Consider the following 27,682-nt stretch of genomic DNA (forward strand, 5'->3'; position numbering starts at 1 on the left):
ACCCAGGTGCCGCTTCTCCGTGTGGCCCTCCCTGGCTCGGTGTGGGATCTGTGAGCATCACACACTGTCTTCTCAATGGAAGTTCTCTCCTGGTTTACTGGCTTATTAGTATTCCTAAATAATTGACATATTTTTCCTACGACTGACGTAGGCCTACCTGGTAGTTATGTAGGAATAACCATAAAAATCTTTCTTTCAAAACAAACCGTAGATCCTAAAGTTTGCAAGATGCTGTGAGAAGAACACACGAACAGAGGTCTCCTTGCCCCTACTGATCTGATCCAGAAACGGAAGTGTTTGTGGAAACCAACAGTGGCACATAAATAACACCACAGAAGAACAGAGTTGTACCCTTTTATTGGCACAGTAACTTTGCCAAGGCTGGTATGAAAACAAAGTTCCAAGGAGCAAGACACCGTGGTCTGAGGCCAACAGAAGCACATGGATAAGCAAGGCGGGTGCATCACAGGAGGGTTGAGGACATAAAGTGGGTGAGACATGCAGTGGAGCTCAGAGAGGACAAGCGTCTTGTGGGGCAGCATCACGGCTCGGACCAGCAAATCTCAGCATGCTTATTGGTACTGCGTAGACCTTTGAATGGATATGCCCCCTGCACACCCCCAGCTATGAATCTGAAGCCATATGCATTTAAGGGGGTGCTGCATCATTTCCTGTAACCTCTACTGAAGTCAGGGGATGAGATTTCAATAAAGAGCTCACAGTCCGTGTGCCTGGAAACACAGGGCACAGGAAGGAACCGTCTCCTGATCAGTGAATGAAACACAAGACATCGGACTCCAGCCGTACGTTTGCAGAGGTTGGAACGGTGAAGCTAAAACAGCAACACAGCCTCGGGATTTTTCGGTACTCTACATTAAAAATAAAGGTATGTAGGAAAAGAAAAGTTCTAGAAATGATTTTTTAAAGTCTGTATTTTGGAGAAAGGGAGCACCACCCATTGCATAAAATTATAAAATACAATAACAAACATGTAAATCATTAACAGGATTGTAATTCCAATAAAACGCAAACACCTACAAAGAAATAAAACCTAGGTCCTGGAGAGTGTATGAGAGTAAAACGACTGGAGGACAAGATGCAAGTGGTCGGACCCTATAAAAACAACTCTGCGGTGTAGGGGTCCCCCTCCTCCATCATCCTCTCCCTGCTCAGCCACACTTTGTCCGGCCTTTCTCTCGCTACCTCGGGGTAGCACGGCCCTAGGACCACAGAGCCTGAAGATCAGAGTGCATCCCCGCAGAACGGATGAGAAAACACAGACACGCACACAGAGACACACACACTCACACACTCAGGGAATCTCGTGTATTTAACTGGGCTGTCCTGTGCTTTTCGTGTAGATGCGGACAGAGCCCCTAGCATGTACCAGGAGCAGCCTCTGTCTGTGAACCTGGCATCTCCAGGCAGTGAGTCTGCAGTCGGGGCCCATCACAGGGTAGTGTCCCAGAACTTGGGGGGCGGCCTGCCGCAGGAGGCCCCCTCGGGCTTCTTCAGGAGCGTGGGCTTCTTGCACGGAGGTGGCGGAGGTGCCCTGGGCTCCGCGTGGCGCAGGATCTGTGGCCAGTCTCCTCTCTCCTCGCAGAGTTTCCGCCTCCAGTCCAGGAGCTCCCGAAGGGCCACGCTCTCATTCTCGGACAGCCTCAGCTGATGGATTACCTGGGGGACGGAAGCAGGGGGTAAAAAGAGTAGCACCAAATACTGTGAATGAATGAGAAGTATAAGAGCAACACCTGGACGCCAAGGCTCTGATGGGGTGGAAAGAGAGCTTGGACATCCGCTCTAGAACCTCCTGGCTCTGCTGCCCTGGGAAACGGCATCCAGTGCAGGTCGGCTGTGAACTGCCGAATTAGGGTGATGAATGGAACTTGGAAATCAGGTAGGGTAAGTACCCTGGGGAACAGGCGATGTACCTCCAGGGGTACAGGAAAGACTCACGTGTCTGTTTGCCCTTTGCCCTCTCTTGTTATATACATTCTTACGACATCTTGGACTTTTTCTTCATTGAATATATGACGATTGTAATTCTGTCTATAATAGATGTTTCTGGATTTCTTCAGCTGCATCCCACTCCAGGATCCACCCCTCTGTCTACGCACAGTTACTAGTCAACACCTTTTAAGGTCATGTGACCCCAACTCTGACCATCACGCATTAGCCCCAGGAGTCCACAGACATGGGAACTTCAGGGGTCTTTGCAGGAGGGCATCACTGCATGCAAGTGTGTCGGCTGCTCGGTCTGGCTTCCTTGGGGTCCCTGAAGGGAGGCAGAGCTTGGCCCCAGGGACAGCTAGGGCAAGTGGCAGGCTACATGCTGTGGGCTCTGCGCTCTGCCAGCAGACAGTCATCTGGAGCAGCTGCACGCTGCAGAAACCAAATTTGCCGTCGATTCCGTAGTGAGTATGCTGGTTTAACAGAATGAGATTCTGGACATCAGAACGGGACTACTGGGGAGAATTCAGAGGGAACGAGACGGCCTCAAGGCACCTACTACTTTGTTCCCACATCACTTCCATCCTCTCCATCAAGATAAATGAGAATAAAACAAAGCAGGGCATGGTGGTTGGCTTGTGTGAGGAGAGTCACTTGAAAACAACAAGGCCATCCATGTTCCATACAATTCTAAAGCCAACACCTTCACCTGGACACCCAAGCCTCTTGTTTACCTGAGGAAGAAGATTTTAAAGCCTAGAATCACAGAAATGGGCTGAATGTCAAGAAATGATGTTAAAACACAGAAGCTGGGGGGTCAAACCCATACCTGAAGTGCATAACTGGATTTCTGGGCTGGTTATTAGCAAAAGGAATTTCTCCCAATTGAAGCCTAGACAAACAGTGTGCAAAACAGGCCTGTGACCGTCCAATCCCCAAAGCAACCTCCAGGCACTGATAGAAAGTGAGTGGCTAAAGCAGTATACCCCCCTTAAAAGGGGGTTTCTCTCTAGTCTCTGGGACTGCACCGGAATGACATGGAAGTCAGAATTCTCCTGCTGGGAGACTCTTGTGGAAGCCAGATTGCCTCTACTGTCAGGGAAGTGAGCCAGGAGAGCCGGGTGGAGGGTGTGCATAAAATTAGTTATTTAGTAAACACTTCAGAATGCTAAAGATGCGTCAGTACTTTTCTAAGCCCCTTACAAATATTAACTCATGCAATGCTCCCAAGAGCTCTACAAAGTAGTGCTAGCATTTGGCAGATGAGGAAATTGAGGCACAGAGAGGTTAAGTCATTTGCCCAAAGTCACACGGAAAATGGTGGAACCAGGCGGGCTGGTTCCAGAGTCCGTCTTCCTATTACCCCACAGTGCCTGTCATTTGCCCAACAGCCGGTGTCCAGGACCTGATATATGCCAAAGACCAGCGTCCCTATATCATCTTCCTCTTTACTTCTTTTTCTCATTGGGATTTGCGTGAAATCTGTGTGTTTCTTTCACTAACATCCCTTAGTTCCTCTGTTTTCTCCACCAGTGGATGCTGTGTTGAATCGCCTCAGGTAGAAAACATCATCAGTAGTGTCTATAGTTTGTTTACACACAATGCTTAGCGTGCAATTAGAAATTACTATACATGGGAAGAGACAAGGAAATCTACCCCAAATCAAAAGATAAAACAGATTCACAGGTGATCCAGGTTTAGAGTTAGCAGATAAAGACTTTAAAATACCTGTGATTAAATGTTTAAAAGAACGGAGAAAAAGATGGACAAATAAAAAAATAGAAGAGTAGACATAAACAGAAAAGGAGTAGCAGAAGTACTGATAGAAGAGATATAAAGAAAGTGGCAAAGCAATATTCAGAGATAAGTTTCCAAAACTTGTGAATGGCACCCACATACATATTAAGAAGTTTGGAAAAGGCACGATAAATACACTCCACCACCAACAATAAGAAAAGAAGGCAGATCATATTAAAAATGTTTTCAAAATCTACAAGAAAAAACGCAATACCTTCAAAGGAGCAACAATGAGAATGGAAGCTGACTCCTAAACAGAAATACTGGAAGCCAGCAAACAATGAATCACAAGTTAAAGTACTGAAAGAAAGTAATTCAACCTAGGAATCTAGACTCAAAAAAAAAAAAATCCCTTAAAAATGAAAGTGAAATAAAATGTTATTGGACAAACAAGAACGAGGAAGTTTGCTATCACAGGTCTTGACTATTTTTTTTAAGGTGAAGAAAATGATCCTAGATGAAAAAAAAAATGGAAATTTAAGAGAGGATTAAGGACACTGGAATTAAATCCATGGGTGAATACAAGTTATGCGTTTGGAAAATGTCTTATAGACTTTAAGTCATATGTAGAACAATGCGCCAACCATAACTGCAAAAGTCAGGAGGGGTTACATGGAGTTCAGAGGTTCTGAGGTTCTAGCAGTATTAGGAAAATGACAGAAGTAATACAATTTAAGATGAAAGAAATCAAGGCTTCATGCTTTATTCTCTAGGCACGTACAAAAAGAATAATGATAGAATGTGTAATTAACAAATTATTATGAAATAATAAATTTCAATTAATCTAACAGAAAGATGCAAGTATCTATATCTGTGTCTATAAATGGAGGTCAATTCCGAACAAAACAGTAAAGCGTAAAAACGGAATCCAAATCTCCACCCTGCAGGTGATGCCGCTCGTCTGCAGCCGGCTGGCATGTGCTGTATTTATTTTCATGCTGTTGTGACCACACGCTCTGTCCTCTTATCAAGCACAAAATACACCTATTCTATAGTTATTCTCAACCCTAAACTCTTTTCAGCAGCTTTTCATAATGCCCAAAAATATACACTAGGTGTGACCCTCTGCTAAGACCTTCGTTAACAGGAAAGATTTAGAGATTGAGTCACTCCATAGAAGCAGCCCGATCTGCTTTGTGGGGAGCGATTTTGACATAAAATGTCCCAAATCCCCTGAGTCACAGCTTCACTGAAAAAAAAAAAAATGCTCTCTATCCTTTCAAAGCTTCTCAACGTTTACTAAAAATATCTGAATTCCCAAGCACATTATAACAGGTGAAACTTATACACACAAAGCATTAGAAAGCACTTTCTTAATGAGGGTATTGATGTCCTGAATAATGCAGTGGGTACAGAACCCCATCTTTGAATCCACCACCAAGAGCTCTCCAAGCTTCCTTGATAAGCAAAAATTTGACTGATTTTTGCAATAATCAAACTAATGCTCAGAATACGCTCTCCTTTTGAGAGGTCCCATGAAACTTCGTATTACAGAGATTAATAGGTATTGAGTAAAATCTAATAGGTATAGAAAGATAGTTGCTGGAATGGCATAAATGAGATGCTAAAATATTAACATTATTGATCTCCATTTAAAAAAAACACAAAGAATCTTCACAGGTTATGCCTTAAATGAAGGTTAAAATTCTGTGTAAGGATATTTGATAGGTCACTACTTTCAACACAATGAAGTTCAAAGGGTAGTTTAAAAAATTGATCTGTGAGACAATAAACGGATCAGAAGATGAAGACAGGATGCCCTGACTAATAATGTTTAATCTGCTTTATTTAGATTTATTAAGTGTATCAGGTTATGAGGCACAAGAGTCATATTTGTCACAGGCAGTGAAAGAGTTTTACTACTTTAGAAGAGCGACCAAATACAACTATGAATGTTTTTTAAGTTGTGGTCAAGTAATAGGTGAGGAATAAAAAAGTATCTGCGATATTATCTAGCACGGTGAAAACATCTAAATCAGTGTTTTGTCATTCTTTAAATTTCATGTCCTATTTGTAGTAACAAAAACCATTACAGCTTCCCTTACCATTATTTGTTATTTCACAACAAGTTAAATATTATCATTAAAAAGGCCATAATGATTTTGTAACACAGAATAGCTTTGGTATCGAGAGGGAACCCTTTCTTTTCATAAAGAGAAGTGACTCTGGGGCTTAAGGATACCGCTGGCAGTGTGGGTCTGGAGTCAGCTGGCTTCACCCGGGTCTCATTGATCCTGATTTATTCGGAGATTAAAGGATGTCTTATTGGTGTCTTTTAACTTAAATCGTGCTCCCCATTGCTTTAAAAGATGTGTATCTACAGCCCATGTCACCACTTCAGATAGTTACTTCCTTACTTATTTTCTTTTCTGGCATGTTTTATAGACCAGTGTTTGTACATGAAAACATTCTCTTTCAGAACCAGACAGCAAGAGCTGTAGTTGGGAAAGTAAGAAGTGTTCCACACCTAGGAACCTCTGGGCTCTACGTGGCACCACCTCTGTGTGCCATGAAAATGACTAAACCCTGCTTTTAAAGGAATTTTTAGACATGCCAATGACATCAGTGCCTTGACGTGCTGCACGGGGCATGGAGATCGGGTAGGTCCACGAGCAGGAGGTTTTTAAAAAAATTTTTTTCACTGTGTACCTGGGGAAGGGGGCTGTATGGAGGAAGGTCTGGAGAGACTTCACAGAGGTGGTAGCTTTGATGTGAACTTTGAAAAATGAAATGGGCCCCGGGTGGAAAGGAGGAAAGAAGACACTTCCACGGGGCTTGATGTAGACAAGCACCAGGAATGACACTGAACTTCATTCTCTAACAGGGAATCACACACCCACGGGGACTTTGATTCTGGTGTGAACAGGGGTGGGATGGTTGACAAACCAGGACTCTCTAGCCAGGGTGCCCGGGCTGGGATCCTGAATCTGGCACCTAATGGTTGTGTAACCTTGAGCAAGCCCATCAGCCTTCTCACCTGTAAAGTGGGTGCACAGTGATCATCTACCTCAAAAGGACGGATCTGGGCTACTTAAGAGCGCCCTAAAAACGTAACGAGTGCTCTATAAACGCGGGCGATTATGATTGCGTCATGGTTAACTCTTTGACTTGAGAAAATCCCTAAACATTCTGAACTATGATTATCCTGATGACTCAATCAGATAATGTCAAAGGAAAGTACTTCTCACAATTTGTGGCCCTATAAAAATATACAGTAGTCTTTTCCTTCCTTAGTAACGAGAAGATTTCAAAATAGTGAGCAACACACTAGACTTATAACATAACTAGGATTTATATATGATTTACAACTAAAGAAAGTTATGCAAGAAGAAGGTCTAGACGTGTTTTGAATTTCAGAGTAAGATATAAAGGGCAGTAGTGAGTAGTTTAAACAACAGTTAAATGTTTTGGAAACTGGGATTTGTATATGTATTTTCAGGGGTCCTCAAGTTCTTGGGACAGCCTAAAATTTTTTGCTTTTTTATTTGTATGTGCTTTGGATCACTTGAATACCTACTTTTTAAGCTAGCGCTCAGTGAGATTTAATTTTCTGACTTCGTATGTTATTTACAAGCAGATTGACACAGGTAATATTGTTTATATTGTTTCAGGTTAATGAGAAAAAGGTAGATGGATTTGATATTCAAATAAGGCACTTTCCTCAAAAGCTAAGTGATTTGACATCGTAGGGTAGGCTGCCTAGCAGTTCAAATAGAAGTGACAGACTGGGATTAATCAAAGGTACAAGATGGCAGATCTGTACCAAAGTTCATGGATTTGAGTCAGTACCAGATTCATATTTTCAACAGTAATCTCATCTAAAGAAAATCATACCTAACATAAATGTTGTGAATTTTAATGTTTTCTTGCTTTTGTAGGTTTTTGTTTCACTCCATTTGTAAATTGGCTTTGATTTTATAGCTGTAGTAAAAGCTAAAAGGATAAAGAGATTTTACAGTAATGATATGTGTATACACTTAATTAACATTATAGTGAAATAATTTAAGAAATGTTAAGAGTCAAGGATGAATGTTTATTATTTAAAAAGGGTCATACATATTATAATATGCAAGTGGGGGAAAAATGCTGATCTAAGTGGGTAGAATTCCCCGTAAGTAAAATTAGTCCCTGTTTGACAAGACTATGGGTGTCCTTTAGAGTCTAAAACTGGTAAATTAGTAAATTAATCTCTGCCCAGCACAATGCATTCAATGCACTTACGTAGAGGGTCTGGATGGAGTCAGTGTATGAATGCCAAGATGCATGTTTGAGAAAAGAGACAAATGTCATCACAGTGTATCAGACTTGTGGTTTCACTTTTTTGTAAACTTGGGGGGCAATTGAGCACCACACCTCCATCAACTCCTGGGAAGGGAAAGGAAGAGAGAGCCTTTGAGCAATGCCAGACGGACTGTGGATGAATTCTCAGACTTGAGATGTAATTCACATCTCACAGATTCAGATAAGACCCTTTCAAACACTGTAAAGCCCTGGGAATGTACTCAAAATGCTCTGCTGCTCTGAAATCACACAGGGTGTGAGGCGCCCCGGACTCATTAGTTACTCTGAATTCAGACCTGCCTACATGGGTTTGAATGGTTGGTGAGAGGGGTCATTGAAGAGCGTGGGACAGTCACCCTAGACTTCAGGGTGGCCAAACGATGCAATGCCTCGAGCAATCAAACAGGCTTATCCTATTCTACTGTCTGAATGTGTGTCCCCCAGATTCACATGTTGGGGTCCTACACCCAAAGTGATGGTATTTGGAATAAGGCTTTTGGGAGGTGATTGGGTCATGAGGGTGGAGCCCTCATGAATGGGATTAGTGCTCTTATAAAAGAGACCTCACAGAGCTCCCTCACCCCTTCTGCCCTGTAAGGACACAGCCAGAAGTCTGTGACCTGAAAAACAGACTTCACCCAACCACTCTGGCACCCTGATCTCAGACTTCCAGCCTCCAGAACTGTGAGAAATAGAATTCTGTTGTTTATAAGCCACCCAGGCTGTGGCATTTTGTTACAGCAGCCAGAATGGACTAAGACATCTTATGCCCAGAATTATTATTTTTGGATGTCATGGGGAAAATGGTGCTATTCTATAACAGGTGCAAAACTCAGGCTTCGAGAAAAGGGCACACATTATCTGTCAGCTTAAATGTCTTTGAAAACAAATTGTTTGGTGGAGGATCTAATAATACACTTGGAAATTATTCTGTGGTTTTTATTTGAAAATTTGAAACCTGGAAGAGATCTGGAAACTTCAGAGCTTAGGGTCCACTTGGATTAAGTATTTACTGGGAGCTGGGATAATGTGACTCTTCCAACACCACTGGAAAGCAACACCTGAGGCACTGCAGGTAGGCTGCACTTAAGGGGTGGTCAGCATTTTAAATTGACACCCTCCTGTCAGTTTAGACCCCTTAAAATGTGGCCTGGCTTGCATATATAGCCCCACTTTCTCCCTTCTGCCCTTATGGAAGGATCGAGCAAGGGAGAAGCAAGTCATCCATGTTCAGTAAACAGGCATGCCTCTGATCAGCCCATGTCAAGCTCCCAGAACCTGTGAACAGACACATAGATGATCACAGTCTGAAGTCATTTCCCTATGGGCTAGGATCCTCATCCTGGAACAAAATCCCTTCCTTTCAGCAGATTTTTAACAAGAAGATTCCTTAATTGAAATTAATCCTTAGAAAATAGTGTTACTTAAGACACTGGTGATTACGACCTGGACAACTCAGGATGGGGTTAAAAATAATGTGTGTTTTTTTCCCCTGTTATTGAGAAAAGTCTTGTTGATTTGGTATTTAAAAGACATGAATCTAGACTCCATCCTCTTCACCACCCCCCAGCTCCAGGTTTGTGAACTGTTTTGTGTCTTCTAACGTCTAGGAGACAGCAATTAGACGTGAAGATAGAATTTGACTAAGTGACCTCTTGCAAGTTCTACATCCCTAAGTGGGACTTTTATAACCTGTGCACTTACCTTCAGGGGTTAAAAACCACAAAATCTCTCACAACCCAGAGGGAAGCACATTATGTAAAGGCTTAATGAGGTTTATTACATATATATCTACTTGCTAATTTTTAATGGTTTTCTATTGTGTCATTAACAGAGTCCTATGACATGAACTAATTAAAAAATGAGATACAAATTTTCTTCACTTCCTGTGGCTATGCATTTCTATGAATAATATTAATAAATGTAAATTAATAATTTGCTGCCGATTTTTACCTTAAGTCTTTCCCTTCTAGGATAAAAATAGTATTTGTTAAATAATTCATATGTAAAATCATGTTGCTGTTCATTTGTCACAGCATTGATTTTTCTATTGACTATTCACCCAAAGGTGAAAAGAGGCATTTACTGACATTTATGGAAATTAAAAGAAGACAGCCTCTTGGCTGACTGCATAGTGAACATCAGTGTTTCAAATGCAAATTCCATTTCCACTCATGCTAACGACATGTTGGAGGAAAAGCATTAAAAAAATGAAATTTGAAAATCAGTTTGTAAAACCAAAGTTTACCTAAATAGATCCCAATGACATGGCTTAAAACGAAATTTGATTCAAAAAGTCTCTGATTAAAGGGTTGTGTATTCCATACTTTAGGAAAAAAAATCGAGAAAATGATCTGAGAGCAAAACAGCATTTCTGGTGTAGGCAGAAGAGAGTTGATCCCTCTTAATTCCGAAATAGTCATTTAGACAGCAATCCAATTAAGTGCTTTCTTGCTATTTTGTCTCCTTTTTCGCCTACGGGTTAAAAAAGGGAAAATATCCCTTAAAAGGAACAGGTTCTATTGGAAACAAGAGTATATCTGGACAACAGGCAGTAAGGGAAGGAAGAGGGGATTTTAATTTTTTCACCTTATCTGTGCAAGTTGATTTCTTTAAAAAAAATTAACCACTGTCCTTTATTTTTATAATAAGTAATATTATATTGGAGCACATTTAATATAATTTAAATGGACAGTTATTTGCATTTTGAAGCTGATTTTAAGTCCACAGCTAAGAATAAAAATCGACTCTGATGAGTGGATGCATGTTCCTTCCTACTGATGGAAAGTTATAAAATAGAAATTCATGACTGTGCATCAAACAACAATTAATTTGTGACATTTCAGGAGATGGATTTTGTATGAGTTCTGGTCTCTTACCTCAATTCACTTAAAAACATGGCAGTACCAGTATTAGTGACTAGAAGATTGTAGCAAAAACTAATAACATATATTTAGAGTACATTTATAGTAATGGCATATTACATTAATGGGTTCAAATACAGAGAATACATGGGAAAATATAAATCTATTATAATGGAAACATAGAAAGTAAGAGTATTACAATTCCTTTAAAAATATTTTTCTTGGGATTATATGGGAGGCTCACTGCAAATACCAGGAGGTATTATTAAGGACAAATAATCTACTAGATTTTCTCTCTCTAAAGAATAAGTCTGTTTATAAAATTTGCTTGTTCAAAAATCTTCAATGCTGCCGCCTTGCCCTAGCCTAAAGAGTCAAGTCCACACACCTTAGCATGTTACAGAAAACCCTGTATTTTCTGACCACACTAACTATTCCAGCTTCATCATCACTCATCCTCATATAGACTCTATATGTCAATTCAATCAGATGTGCCCAGAACACACTCTGTAGTTCTATTTATCTTCTCTGTAACAGTCCCAGTTTGTATGCCCAGATACAGAAAGCTCTAAGGTTTCCAGAGTCCATTTCAAGCATCACCTTCATGATCTTGTTTCATATTCTTAAAGCATTTTCACAGGTTGTTCTAGTAAAATCTCATAACCATGTGAAATAAGCAGGTTAAGGATTATTAGCCTCTTTTCATAGATGCTGAAATTCATCTTTAAAGCCCAAACTCACTTGGCTAGTCAGTGGTAGAGTCTGGATTCAAACCCAAGTACATTGAGTTTAGTCGACCTTCTTAATCACGTTGACTTCCAAGAAGTTTTTCTTGTCTGCTAATCAATGAACACATGTGCTTTCAATGATTATGAGACAGAAAGTGCCGTGATGGGGTCCATGGGACTTAGAATCGCGCGGTATGACCTGCTCCCTCAAGAGGCTTTCATCTGAGTATGAGCAACAGGACATAAAAACGTAAAGAGTCAGAAGAACAAACAAGCTTAAAGAGGACGTCAGCACAAAAACTTCATGAGGAAGCACAGCATTAACTGATTCATAAATTACAGACGCAATGACTGTTGTTGGGATACAGAGGAGACATGACTCATTTCAAAGCCAGTACGGCCAAGAGATTTCTGTTGGGCTGTGGGATTTGTTTTGGACTAAAAGGATGAGTCGGACACACAAAGAAGAAAGGCAACTTGGGTCGAGTAGGATAAGGAATGGTGTCCACACCTTTGTTCACATCTACATCGACAATGACCGGAAAACAAGAGAGAGAAAACACCGTGTCTCGCGGTATACAACTTGAGAGTTAGCTTTGAACTAGTAATGCAGATGTGAATAAGTCAGAAAGGAGATAAGATATAGGTATGAAAGTGAGGAAAGCAAGGGGCACGACCACGGCAGACAAGCACTCCACAGCCTCCAGAGGATGGAGGGTCCAAGTCCAAGGATACTTAACCCCACTGTCCAAATGGCCAGTATCTTCACTTGCATTGCTTTGTAGGGCACAGTTTACCTGTTAACTTATTCATTTCTCAAAATACTTATTTCCGGAAACAATCACAATCTGTGTTATGGTATTAAATATAATTAAATAAGAATGAGGAAAACCACTTCGTGAAACTGAATGCTAATAAAACTATTAGCCCAATCCAAATGGATTTTAAAAATCAACTATATTTAAGAAAGGGGCATAGTTTAGCATGGGGGAAGCATCTTCTCTGTCCTCAACCTTGAGTCTCCCTCCAAAGTTTAGTTACCAGTTAGAGCCACCCGCTTGAGAATGAGAGATAAGAGAGACAATTCCTTCTAATCATTAAATGCACAAATAGGTCCTAAGAGTATTAGACCATTTCTCCAGGAAGCCCAGTTTATTATAGGGGTCTCACTTTGTCCCTGAGTAAAATAAAGTCTATTGATTTGGAGGGATTTCTGTGCGACCAGTTGTTAAGAATTACAAGCTTTGCTTTTACATATTTATGACTTGGTGGGAGCACCAGTGATCATTATTTTGTATTAAAATGTCTGATAAGCAACATTCCAATAATCCTATCATCAGAAGACATGAACAGGCATGATTTTTACCACCTTAAAGAATAAAGATTGCTAAATAATAATGGAGGCTAAACTTAGTGAACTAAGGGCTATAAATAATGCTCAGTAGCAACACCTAAAATATTAGGCCAAATAAATGAGGAAGGGTACCAGTTTACATTACCCAAGATGCTGTAACTGACAAACCACAAATACCAGTGGATTGACACAAAATCCACCCATTTTAGCCTTGTTCATGTTAAGGCTAAAATGGGTGTTTCTGATCAGTGGATGGATGACCTCCACGTTGTCACAATGGTACTCTGCATCTTCCTGGGTCTTGGAGTATTGTGTATCCAGCTTTTGGATGGGAAAGGGCATAAAGCACTCACAGTCCAAGGGAGGTTTGCATGGGCCAAGGCTGGAGGGAGCTCACATCAGTACTCCTGCTCCATTGGCTGTATCTCAGTCACATGACCACTCCCAATCACAAGCATGCTGGGAAACGTAGTCTAGCTAGGCACTTCCAAAGAAATGGATTTGGTGGGCACTGTGTCTGCCAGGGGTGGTGCCTAGGGGTCAATGACTGTGTCTTTAAGACAGAGTCATTGCAAATCATGTGGGTACAAATGCTAGAGAAAATAGAGAAAGGAAAAGAGATGTCAGGAAGCATTAGAAAGGAAAATAGACAAGATTCTGCCAAAGTAGGCAACATACAAGAGCAGATCTTTTTAATCAAGACTCCTTTCCCAAAATAGATATTAAAAATCACCTGCAAGTGTATACAATTAATTTAAATCCACTTGGGCTTCAAAATCTAGGCTTTTTATGTCATTGACTTTATGACACTTCTTCCCAATATCATAGTTCATCTGTTTTAGAACCTATTTCTGACTCTGTCAGGAATGACAGTTTCAAATAATAGTGTAATCATAGAAATCAGAGAAAAATCAGGTCTTGGAGGTCTACTAAGGTCATAAAATAAATTCCTTTACCAAGGTTGGCTAGATTACATTTCAGCACCATGGAAAACTTTCTGTTCCTTTAGCCTAAATTTTTCTTTCAAAGTTGTCAGGCCCCATTAGTGTACAGAGTAGTATACTTAATAAGTCAGAAACTCTGGGGCCCAGGTTCCCAGGTATCAATCTTCCAGTTCTCTGTATCTGGAGCAGGAACAGAGCTATTTGTCTTATATTTTCCACTTATAAAAAAGGCAAACCTGGTTAACGGTTTTGAAGAAAGACAAGGTAATACAGTCATAACTGGGATTTTACATTTAGCCTCTCGCTGTCGTTTATAACTTAAAAGTTCCCTTTTTCTAGAATTAACACTTATAGCTAATGGTAATTTCTACTGCGCTTCAAGGAAACATCTAGCCATATTGCAGAATGGAGTTACTCCATTCCAGCCACGCTGGCCATCTTGCGATCCAGGCCGGCTCCTGTCCAGGGTCTTTGCTCCTTCCCCACCTGGAGTGCTCCCCTGACCTCAGCCTGCAGAGATATCACAAGACCCTTCTCCTTTTTAAAAACATAGTCACCACGTATACTTCAACAAAACAAACAAAAAGCACGTAGTCACAATTCTGCGTTCTCGTTCCTTTCATATTTCTTAAAATTGATTTTTCCTCATTGATAATAGTCATTGTCGTCACTGGAAAAACATTCTGCATTTAAGTACATTTAGGATACACATATGGTGCAATTCTATGAAGGAAAAAATACAAACTATAGGATTTGTCTGTGTTATTTTCCAAGCTTCTATATATCTATACAGGACATGTCCCTTTCCTGTTGAAAACACGGCCATTTAACTCTTAACCATAAAATTAATTTACTGCCTTCATTGCTTGCCCATAATATGGAAGTCACGAGTGGTGCATACGGATTTCCCGAAACCTCAGCTGTGTGAAGAGCTTTCTATGATAGATCTCCTTCGGTTTGTAGCTTACAAGTGAAATACACATATTTCCTTTGGAAATGGTTATCTAATTTCTATTCCCCATCACGTGTTTTAGAATTACCCCCTTAACACTAAAGGAAAAGTGTCTACATTTTGTTATTTTATCTAACACACTGTTTCTTTTCCATGCCACAATATAGTTCAAGCAGTCCATGTGACAAATAAAATGAATATAGAAAGAAGGCATTGGGTTTATTGAGTGCTCTGCAAACTCTTCATTTCTTTGATATGTGACATTACAAAAAGGCTCCTTTGATGGTTCAGTAAAACAAACCACATAACAATTCGCTTCTTGGTGTGGATCGACTGCATATTGATTCTGTTAGGGCTTCCATTGGCGGCTGTGACAGAAGGGAGTAGATATTTATTAAGCTCTCAGGCCCTGGATTGCCACTATTTTATCAGAAACCATCCACGATTTCTTACATTGAATATTTGAATATTACAGATATGAAGAACAACTTTTAGTGCTCTTTTAAAAAGCCAAAGAATATTAAAAAAAAGTTTGGCAAGAAATACAATAAATGCCCACATCGAAGATCGAAGATTGTAAACCACACAATATTACTGGGCAGAACAGATAGATGAGAGGAATAAAATGTCAGGAAGTGAAATCTGGTAAAGTTAAAATGAGAATGTAAATACAAATTAACTATGATCAAATAAAAAGTAATCTCATTTTTCAATGTCAAGTGTGGACCCCTAAACAGATGTGTAAATAGCGATTTTATGCCGAGGGCAAGCACTGAGCGCTTTATTTCATCCATCCTCTCTGCTGCCCTCCTGCCTCCAGGCCTGCCCTCTTCTGCTCTGCTCAGGCTTTCGCTCTATTTATAATCCGTGGGCTCCCTGTGTCAGGTTACCTGGCCCCCTGAGTCAGCATTGCAGTCTCAGCACAAACACGAATAAGTCCCTCTAGGCTGGTGGGTGTGTTCTCAGTATTTCATTCAGTGCTGAGTCTCTCCCCACTGACTTACCTCTAAGGGACTGCATCATGCCAAATGGTATAAACTTAAAAAAAATGATTTCACATGTTACAAAATGGCAAGTAGATAAATGGCATGGTATTTTTATAAACACTGTCTAATTCAAAAACCAACATGAAGTGGCTTCTTCAACCTCTGCGATTCCAGTTTTGAGAACTGGGAAATGCCACAAAGCCCCCCTTCAGGACTAGGATGTGGGATTCCACGATGTCACACCTTCACTGCTGGTTTACCTGTGCCCTGGGGAGCAGAAGGACATGAATAGTTCGCCTTGGTTCACAGCCTGGACCTACCAAGCCTTCTACATAAGGAGCATAAATGATCACAGCCGCATACTCGATCCGGCTAGTGTCTCAGGTTTTACTAGTTCCAAATATTTTAAGCCAAATTGATTTTTACTACTTTGACATAAAGTCCTTACAGTTTGCAAATTAATTTTAAAAATACAATGGAATAGAACATAAACTACATTTTCTATATTCTGTACCTTGAGAAAAGAAGCTATTTATGGAGGTGCTACCCCTATTAGAAAATTGTTTACATCTACATTAAGAATAATGCACACTCTGTGTAAAACTTGAAAGATGAATGGATAAAGATGTGGTACATGTATACAATGGAATATTACTCAGCCATGAAAAAGGACAAAATAATGCCATTTGCAGCAGCATGGATGCAACTAGAGATTGTCATACTACGTGAAGTAAGTCAGACAGAGAAAGACAAATACCGTATGACATCACTTCTATGTGGAATCTAAACTATGGCACAAGTGAACCTATCTACAAAACAGAAAGAGACTCACAGATATAGAAAACAGACTTGCCGTGGCCAGTGGGGAGGGGCGGAGAGAGAGGGGGATGGACTGGGAGTTTGGGGTTAGTAGATGCAAACTATTACATTTAGAATGAATAAACAACAAGGTCCTACTGTATGGCACAGGGAACTATATTCAATATCCTGTGATAAACCATAATGGAAAAGAATCTAAAAAAGGAATGTATATATATGTATAGCTGAGTCACTTTGCTGTACAGCAGAAATTAGCATAACATTGTAAATCGACTATACTTCAATTTAAAAAAATAGAGAATAAAAAATAAAATTTTACCCCTTTGATACAAAGTAACTTTTATAGATAATAACAATAAAATCAGATTAGTGTGTCAGTCAAAATTCTTCTTTGCAAGCAACAGAAGCTAACTCTAACAGGTAGAAGATTTATTGGAAAGCAAAATAATTGGACGTGAAGTTAAGGACAGGTTTGGCACGTGGGCTGCACCCAAGGTGAACGCGGTGACCGGCGGTCACAGACACAGGTTAACATCTTTGGCCACTGGAGGGAGCCACTGTGGCCAGACGACACCCCCATGGCGACATCTATCCTCGTCCCTTCCATCGTATGTCTCTCATAACCCATAACCCATGGTGGATAGACAGAGCCCATCTCACATGCATTTATCCAGCTCTCAAAGGAAGGGAGGAAGGTGAAATCTCTCTCCTTATATTATCATGGTGGTAGGCCAGAAACTTAAATATGTGGCCAGCAGGTAAGAACACAAACCACAAATGTCCACTACAGCTCCTTAAGATTTTCACCTTGACCAAAACTTCTTTAAATTCTATGTAAAAGTTGGATGACTCCTCCATTGCTTTTAATGTCATGGCAAGCTCACTCTCAAACAAGACATAGGATCTTGACATCCATTCAAACTGTGGACACTGCATTTTCCCTATGACCTCTGGCAAATTACTAAATCTATTTCTTGTTTTCTTTATCTACAGTAACACCCAGACATTTTATCTTCCTTAAAGGGATTTCATTAAAATCACTGATGATGCTAATTAAAATATAGACATCCTCAAATAGGAATTCAATTTTTAGTCAACATTTAATTTTATTGCTACATTCCCAATCAGTTCAGGGCTGATTTTATAGAATTCTTATTTAGTAGCATTACTAGAAAGTCTAGAATTCAATATGCCTGTATGTGTCCATATTTCCGATATAAATGTCATACAAGAAGCATTTATGCTGAGAGATGTGTGGCCATTCAAGGCATAGTCCCACATAACTGTTATAGGTCCCCAACACTGACACGTGTGTCCTGCCAGGAGAATGCCCACACCAGGCATGGAAGAAAATGAGCCTGGTTTTCCATTTCCTTGAAAATATGCACTGTGAGATAACTGGAGATTGTTTGCATTTGAAAACAAGCCCTCATTGAAAACTGGGAATGGAAAATTATTCCCGGTGGTCTTTCCCAGCTCTCTTTGCATCTTAGCCAAATCCATGAAAGATCAGAGGGAAAGTTCCAGAGATGCCTATTTTATGCACCTTCTTTCAAAATTAACCCTTTTCTCTATGAACCACATTGTAGTGGGAGCCCTGGAAAGGATGTATCTATCACTGTGCTCTAACGTATAGGAGCCAGTCCTATAATAAAAATCAAGCCAATGTTCTTTACAAGCAGGTTCTCCCGTGAATTATCATAGATAAAGCAGCTGTAATGCTTACAAGGTAAAGTAAATGCATCTCTAAGGAACGGAGGGGAGATTAGGACAATCTATTATTGCAAGCAATCAGCATTTTTTTTCTATTTCAATGCCTATATATCAGTGTAAGTGATTTCAGCGTATTGTCTACCGTAAGATTTATTCTTAAGATTAAATTATTGACTTTCCCCACTAGCTCATCAGTGTTATTTTAAAAATCTCAGCTGATAATATAACCGTGCCTATATAATGTCAAATGTTCAGATGAAAAAAGATCTTTGGCTGGGTAATTGGTTTCCTGAAAACATCTGAATACTTGACTGAGTTTTTAAACGATTTTAATGTAGATATTTGACAAAGCAAAAGTTGTGCTGTAACTTCATAAAAAATAATCTTGCTGCTAAAGCAATCATCTTTAACATATTGATAATAAAATCTTTGATACATTGTTGGTTGTGTACCACCTTCACAGCAAAGTCATACTTTTTGAAGATACTTATTGAAGGCAGTATTTTAAAACTCAACATAAAAAGGACACTAAACTATTGATATGAATCCTTTATTCTTTCTACAAACACTAGAGTTTATTTTAAAGTGATAATCCTCTTTATTTTGGCAAAATTTTTGAGGCCAAACACGTTGCGCATACACGTGAAATTACTGAAGCACATCAGAGCAGTTTTGTGAACTGCAATCTCATTTTGATTTTGCAGTGTTCTGATCATATGATAGTTTACAAATGAATTTGGATTACATGGAATTTGAGGTGGAAACTGAGAGATAATGGCCATGAAACCACAGGGACTTCAAGCATTTTCTTTCCATGTTGTCCTCACTTACAGCCTTCCTATTTCAGCTGAGGTCCAATGCAGGAAATACTAATGCCATTCAGCAGATGCAATATGCCCTTCACCTGACAGTGACTTTAAAGTGCCACTACATAAATTATGTCAGAACAGTTCATATGAAACCATCTATTAATTTTTATTTGTTTTGAATGTTCTTCTTTTTTTGAAACCAGCAGAAAATAGAGAGCAGTCAGCTGATACAAAGGGAAAGAGAATGTTGAGGTGAAGAAACTTACAGCAGAGTTGAAAATAACTGTGTTCCCTAGTCCAATAAGAACAAACACTCTTGGTCCCACCTTCGTGAATCTCTTGTAGGCATTTAACATCAATTACCATAGCAAAGGTAAGCATCGAGGGGTCATTACCTGAGTGGTGTGACTCTCTCTATGTCTCTGAAGGGAGGAGGTCCCACTCCCAGACAACCTGGAGAATCCATCGTCTTCAGGTAAACCTATGGAGGTCAACACAAAATAGCCGTTAAGTTGTGTGTTCTTTCCCCAAATAAAGTAAGTCGTGTACTTACTGAACAAATTAAAATGGTGACATTTCACGGATTGAAATGAAGGTCAGTAAACACTCATTGAAAAATAAATTTCCCAAGGCAGCATGGTAATACCAGGTATTGCTGGAGTTCCATCTAATCAAAGAGGAAATGTACTGACAAAAAAAGCTGAAATGATCACGAAGAAATATGTCATAATAGCACAGACGAGGGCAAAGAAGTACTGGAGGGGAGAAGGAAAACTTTTCTAGAGGCTGAAAACAGTCTGATGAAACACTGATGGGGAAAGAGAAGCCTGTGGGCAACGAAGGGTAAAGGGGTCCCTATGGTGGCAGTTTGCTTCCCATCTGTGGGGTAGCAGGGTGGCTGAGAAGGGATGGAAGACAGATAAGACACCATCAAGTCTACGTGTCAGATGAATTGTATTGACTATCGTTCATTCTACACCCAAAGGAAAGGAGGAGATTGGGTGAAATTCCACGCGGAAAAGGTCAGGGTAGCTGCCCGATCACAACAGACCAATACATAACCAACCCTATAGGCTCAGTGGCGGGTCTGAGGCAACTTATGTCTCCCACGATACAGAAGTGCCCTCGAGGCTCCAAAAGGTTATAGTAATTATCCCTCGTGACCCAAGCAGGGTTTTTCATCGTCAGCCTGGCTGACGTTTTGGGCTGTGTAATTCTATGCTGGGGGTCTGTCCTGTGCATCTCCTACTTAGCTGTGGCAACCAAAACTGTCCCCAGACATTGCCAAATATCCCCTGGGAGGCAAAATCATCCCTGGCTGAGAAGCACTCTGAGAGAGGGATCAAATCAGGTGACTTACTGATAAAAATGAATGGACTGAAAAGTAACAACTGTCCAATGAAAGTTCAACCTAGACAACGTTAGATTCTGAAGTGGTTGCTCCTCTCATCTGAGATCATAATTAACCAGTATGGTATAACTGATTAAACACGTACATGATTCCTGATTTAAACGTCATTAGAAAATCACTCATAGTTTTCCAGTTAGAGAGTTACTTCTGCTGAGAAGTCCACAGCATCCTGTTAACACATAAGAAGTCTCCCCAGTTGATCTTGATATATATACAAATACCTTGGCGTGGAGGGGTTAGTTCGTTGAGACTGGGCAGGAGAGAGCCAGTATCTAGGAAGTGATAGACATACGGATGGGTGGTCATGGGGGGACTGGGTCTTGGTCAAAAGTAACAGCAATGTCTAAAGTTGCCCAGGGGAATACTGTATCGAGACCCGGGTAGCAGGTGTGGGGAAGGTTCCAATCAAGCAGTGAGTGTTAGAGTGATCGGAATCAATACAGAGGAAGGGTGGGTGGAAATCCAAGATCACACACAGGTGATCCAGGCAACTAGATAAGCACAGTCACAATAAAATGTATGTCCAGGTAGCAGGGCAAAGCTAAGAGTTTGGGATTCATGTGAGAGGGGGATGAAGGGCCCATTGACAAGCAAGACAAATGTCTGCTGCTAGAGAATCCGGTTCACTGGACGTCTTACAGAGGCTAGGAACCTGGGGAAGGAGAAGAGTGCTGTGATCCATTTTTTAAAACTAAATGATCAATTAGAAGATTGCTCGCTGAATCAGAACAGAAAGCTTAGTGCGGATCCAAACTCGGAGCCAAGTCATTAGCATGAACTGCTCTACACAGTGTCAACTAAATAAAGTTAGGAAATATCTAGGTCACCCTCTGAATAAGGCACTGGGAAATGTGCCAAGACTCAAGAAAAGGTCTGCCTCCGAGGATCTCAAATCTTCACGGAAATGCTTCTTAAGCAGGATACACAACAGAATGACTTAAGGGTTCCACAGGGCACAGGTGGCGTTGAGATGGATCTGGAGAAAGCAGGGATTCACTCTGGGTGAGGGATTAGAGGAAGGGTGATGGTGGAGATGCCAAAGGCTGTGGACCTTCCAGGATGGGGAGGATTTTGAAAGGTGAGCAAGGTTGAGGAAGGTCAGCCTGGCCAAGGGAACGGAAGCGCTGACGCATCGTAACATGGAACACGAGATGTCTCCACGTCCTGGGGGTGGCCTGTAAGATGGCCGAAGTAGGGGACCTGGAGGGTGTAGTCCAGAAATTAAAGGCGTCACCTAACACTTCACAGAATCTGGCGATATTTGAAGGCAATGGGTAGCACTGTAGATTTCTGAGAAGGGCTGTGGCACCAGGGTACCAAAGTGGTGGGTGCAAAGGCATCTCTTACCTGTCGACTAAAGAAGGGTCAGGACAGATAGAGTCAGTGTCGGGGGTGGGGATGGAAGGCTGGGTGGTGACAGAGAGAGAGTGACAGAGAAGAAAGGGGCACTGAAGAAATTCTGGGAATGTCATTTCCTCCTGGTGATGCAGGAGGTGAGGGGGCTTCAGGGGAAGATGACTCTGGGGTAGCACTGACCCTGAAGGTCATAGCAGGGAGGTAAGAAAGCCCGGTTATAGCGAATACGCATGGGAGTGTGAACCCGGAGGCGCAAAGGAATAGCTGGAAGCACTGAAGGTGCAAAGGAAATTAGAAAAGGCAGGGTTTCTTTTTTTGGCCAACAAAACCTTTTATTTTGTTGCCATATTAGAAGCAGTACTTTTTAAAGGCAAATGATCTAAAAATGGCACCAAAGACACAAGCCATGAAGGAAAAGAAAATGTATCAATACTTCTATTCGAACCTTTAAAATAAATACACTTTAAAAATATCAAAAAAGTAAAATGCAAATTAAAAAAGAACAACATAGAACATTTAAATACACCAAATAAAAGGCTCTATTATTCTTAAAACATCCTACAAGTCAAAATAAAGGACCTACTCTCATATTTTAAAATACGGGCAAAGGCTCTGTACAGAAAATGAGAGACTTTAAGTGACCACTAACTAATAAACAAGTTTATTTTCATTAAGTATTCCAAGAAGTGCACATAAAACTACAATAATTAACCCATCTTATCTATCAAGACAACAAATATCTCAAGGCTTTATTACAGAAATTTCATGTACATATAAAAGCAAAGAGAATATGGAGTGAAACTCCACGGACCCATCACCAAGCTTCAGGATTTTCAGTATTTCAGTCTTGTTTCATCTACTTCTCATTATCTTTTTAAAAAATTACAGAAATTATATTATTTCACCTGTAAATTCTTGAACATGTGTCCCTCATGTAGCTAAGGGACATTGTTACACACAGGCATCAGAAGAACCCCAGAGCCTTGGGGTAGAGAATCCCACTGTGCTTTCCCACGGGGTTGAAGACCCCTGATTGGTGCTGGGGGCGCATTCAAGGTTCATCTGAAGCCCCTTATTTGTTGACTTCCATCGGAAGTGGGGTCTCCATCACAGAACCATTTCTCACGCACACTTATAAACCTGCTCTAGTTTTCTCAGGGCACAGCCCTCTCCCAGACCAGACTCTGGGGCAATAATTCCCAGCAAACACAGTTCTACGCCCCTCCTTGCATGTACTCTTTCTGCGGCAGCAACAGTGTGCTTCCCTTCCCTTGAACTCTACCCACATACCCCGACTTCCATTCATGCCAGAGGCTCCGAATCATAATGTCTGAACACCAGTGTAGACCATCAAAATGACCTGCGTGTTTGACTATACACACGTGGGTACTTGGGTCTATGTGTAAACAAGTTATAAGGCATTGATTCTAGTATTATAGCCTGTGTGGTCTTGGAGGAATTAATTCACTGCCTTATACCTCATCTATGTCATATACATAATTCTAGTTTTTATTGGATAAATCCTCAGGGATCTTCTAGCTCTAAAATATCTAAGCCTTTTATGATATCTGTGTATAGGTAATATTTATTGAGCGCTAATTTTAGCTAGCATCATCGTATTGATACTAAATCCTCATAACAATCCCACAGGGCAGGTCTTTTGATTGTCCCCATTTTTAAGCTGAGAAAACTGAGAATTGGAGAGGTTAAGTCATTTTCTCAGGGTCATGGAGTTAGCGTGCATCAGCCCTGGGTCCGAGCCCAGGCAGAGAGGAGCCACGCGACACTGCTAGGAAATGGCAGAGTCAGCAGTTCCATCCGCCATTTTCAACCCGACTTCTCAACTACAGTGGAGGAAACTGAATTAAATGAAGTCCAAATTAGAGATTATTCAATATGACTTCAAAGTATCTTTAATGAAACGGAGGAGTGGAGCAGGGCTTTCTGAATGCCTGAGGAGCTTGCTTTCTTTACAAACCTACGTTCTGCTGCTCAAAATAGATAATTGCACCAGATTCTAGATTGTCAAGTGAAGACTTGCTTCCCCTGGCAGTTTGGCTCTGAATCAGAAAGCAGTACGAATTCCAAAGAATCTATACAGTTCCTATAAAAAAGATGAGGTTGTAAAACCTATATTTGAATACATTTCATGGATTCTAACCAAGGGCTCCTTCGCTAGGGGTCTGGATCTTTCTTGAGCATGAGTGAAAAAAGCCACTCTCCAAAGTTCCCAGAGTCCATGTGGTTTGCTGCTACCATAGCACTAGGTTCAATGTGGCCTTGGAGTCTATGTAAAGAATGCAGAGCTTCTGGTCTGGTAAATGGCCTCACCCAGTACTTTATCACCATAGATTATCCTTACAATGCACCGAGGATAAACACAGCACAAATAAAGAGAGACAATCTTCAGAGAATGGTAAATGGAAAATCAAATGTAATGACTGTATTCTTTAATTGTCATTTTTTCTGAGGCCCAGCCATAAAATGTGTAGTCATCAAGCAGCAAGAAAGAAAATCATACTGAACATAAAAATGGCCTAGATAGAATTTGTCATATCTTTATTTCCCCACTAAACATCTTTAGATTCACAATATTTTGTTTGCTATAACTACAACGTTCTAGCACTAAAAACTGTTCTCTAATCTAATGATAAATAACCACAAGTCCAGGGAATAATTAAATATACAAAAAAAGATCGAAGTCTGTGTTCGCATCTGTAAAAGGATGGCAATTAAAGTAAGTGATAGCTATAATTGCCCACACGTAACTATATTTCAGCAAATGAACAAACAGATAATTATTTCTGGGAAGCAGAGGTAGCATGCAGATACTGGCATTCCAGAGAAATCGTTTCCTTGAAAATAACACTACTTCTGATTCAATGAAAACTTCAAGTTATTTTAAACATTTATTCCCATCTCGTGCCTTTATTTAGTAAGCATGTTGACTATACGCTGTGAATTGTGAACCGGTACGACTAACCGATTTGAGTTATAATGACCATGCATATATCATGTGCTGTACATATATAACATCTGATCAGTTTTTATCATACCGACCAGGAGAGGTTTTCTGACTCTGGCCCCGGCATAGGACTTACTGGTTCTTGTGAAATAGGCAACATGTTTCCAATCAGTAAATGCTGTTACTGAGTGCCTGCCTGAGTACCCAGAGCATTGTGCCGGTATTTTAATAGTCATGGGAAGGTTTCAGGAGCCCAGAAGCTCATGGTGTCCACACAGGTAACTCAAAATGAACATGTAATGTTGCTTTGAAAGACTGAAATCCCAATTGAAATAATTTTCCTTTTGTGCACATAACTCGAGATTTTCAAGTGATCTTCAATGAACAACAACGCAGAACTAGCTCTATTTTAAAATCTGGTCTCTATGAGCATTTAAGGGATAACGTGTAAATCTCTGTTTCAGGGTTTGAACATACGCTATCAGTTACATACTGAAGTTTTGAAGCCTGCTATTCCTAAATATTGAATTTTATATGATTAATTTCAGGCAACATATTCCACAAAAATTTCCATTTGGTCTAGAGGGTTTTTTGGTTTGTTCTGTTGGTTTTGGGGTTTATTTTGATTTTTAAAGTAAGACTCAGAGTTTTTTGTATTAAGTTTTCTAGGACCATTTACCAAGCCATAGCTTTTGGCTTTTGACTCAAAACACAGACAAATTAAATATTTTGGTAAAGGGGAGTGCCTATTTTCTCTTTCCTTGTGGTAGAATAAGATCACCCAAGGTGAGCTAGGGAGGATGGCGGGGAGTGAAAATTTAATAAAAATGAAAGGATATATGGTTATCTTTTTAAATGTTTTTGCATTCAGTTTTGATCATCCAATACACTTTAAATTCCCTTTTTGTTTAGCAGCTATCCTTAAATACTCCAAAATTGAAAATAAAAAATGAATTAATTACCGTCTTACTAGATATATGCAACCTTTGTGAAATATTCTCTTATCACATACTTGTTGACTTATTGCTATCACTCAAATTCCATTGTTATTATTTTAAGAATATTGAATTTCAGTATAAGGGTATACAATGTTTTTGTTATCCTTTTTGTAAAGGGTTATCATCAGAGATTTCAGAAAGCAATGGTTTTAAAAGAAAGATTATATCTCCATATTTCCATCTAAACACACACACACACATAAATCTGAACATGACACATTAACATGGAAAGTTTTACAAAATGTCTATTTTAATCAAGTTGGAGTAATCCATCATAAACACTCAGTTTTATTTTAAGGACAGAAAATCAGGAGGTAATTCTAATATCCAACAAATAGGGCTGGGTTATTTTAAATCATGTTAGTCCTATCTGATGAGATGCTATGCATCAGGTACAATTAATGGCCAACTGTAAACAATGCAGATCTGCATTTGTTGACCTAGAGATATACCACGTGAGACTTCTAAGGGAAAAAAGCAGATTGTTAAAACCACGTGTACAGTATAACTCAAGCTTTATAAAAACAAAACCAAACATCTTATATAAACACACACATATACTTGTATGAAAAAAACCAGAATTCTACACAGTGGAAGATTAGACACGTTTTGGGTATTTCTGGGTAATATAAGGAATGGTAGGTTTTACTCATTGTTTATTCTTTCCTGTATTTTCCAAATTGTCACATAAAACATGTACAGCTTTTATAGCCTGCATAAAATTAAAACGCCAGATGAATAGTAATATGTTTTTGAAGAAGAGAGGAGAAAACTTAGGAAAGACCCATGCTCTGGGAACCTGGGAACCGGTACGTCTGTCTGTTCTTGGTAACTGCAGCTCCTTTCCCTAGAAATCTTTACCGCAGGTATAAAAATCCTTCTGTATCTTCCCAGTGTCATTTCCTCCCATCGTACCAAAAAGCCTCTGTCTTACAAGCCAAGTACTTCCAACCAATCGTTACATGGAATCCCTGCTTAATATGGGGGGAGGGGTAGCATTCAGAAACACTTTGGGGTTTTTTCTCTGTGTGTGTGTGATGAAAACAATCCTTTTCCTGCGTGCCGACAGAACACTCCCGCATTACCCTGGGGTCCTTGATGCTAAGCTTGAACAAGCCCTGCCCTAATCAACTATCCACCCCATGACTCCTTCCAAGTAAAGTGTGACTTGTGATGAGAATCGCCTGGCTAGATCTTCCCCAAGACCCATTCGCCCCCTCCTGCTGCGCAGGTCAGCAATGAACATTCTTGGGTCAGCAATGAACATCCTTGGGTGAGCAATGTGCTCAGATGAAAAACTACATCCCCTGACCTTACTTGGACCTGGAGGGAAGCCAGAGATAGGATGGTGAAGCCAGAATCTCTTGACGGCCATGGAGTACCACCATCCTGGCTACCTAACAGCCATTCTGAAATACCCTCCCTCCCTCTTTCTCTCCCATTTTTTTTTTTTTAAGTGAGGAACTGTAACTACCACACAAGTCAAGAAATGGAACATTGTCCGTTACCCAGAAGCTCCCAACGTTCTCTCTCAAATCAGTATTGGCTCTTTCTCCTCCGAATGAAATCCCTGCCCTAACCTTCCTGGTGATCCTTTCACAAAGCTCTGCATCCTGGTCAGCCAGTTCTGAAATTTTATAGGATCTGTAGTAGGATCACGTGGCGGTTTTAATGTGCATTTCTCTAATTACGAATAAAGTTGGACTTCATTAAAAATGTTGACATGCCTTTTCATTTGTCCTATCTGTTTTTCTG

General features: G+C 40.3%; 1 protein-coding gene across 2 annotated transcripts in view; it reads right to left on the reverse strand.

Annotated features, from left to right (window-relative positions):
• Positions 1 to 353: 353 nt before the first annotated feature.
• The window catches only part of MYO16 (myosin XVI), a 531,143-nt gene continuing 503,814 nt past the window's right edge, over positions 354 to 27,682 (reverse strand). For both annotated transcript variants that reach the window (XM_029210034.1, XM_029210033.1), the window contains exons 34-35: positions 19,593 to 19,678; positions 354 to 1,677 (exon numbers count right to left, since the gene is read on the reverse strand). In XM_029210034.1, coding sequence (XP_029065867.1) covers positions 1,450 to 1,677; positions 19,593 to 19,678 — 314 coding nt within the window. In that variant the 3' untranslated portion in view covers positions 354 to 1,449. The remainder of the gene's footprint in view (positions 1,678 to 19,592; positions 19,679 to 27,682) is intronic.

The sequence above is a fragment of the Monodon monoceros genome, unplaced genomic scaffold, assembly GCF_005190385.1.
Source record: "Monodon monoceros isolate NGI ecotype Baffin Bay Population unplaced genomic scaffold, NGI_Narwhal_1 Super_Scaffold_8, whole genome shotgun sequence".
NCBI classification, from domain to species: Eukaryota; Metazoa; Chordata; class Mammalia; order Artiodactyla; family Monodontidae; genus Monodon; species Monodon monoceros.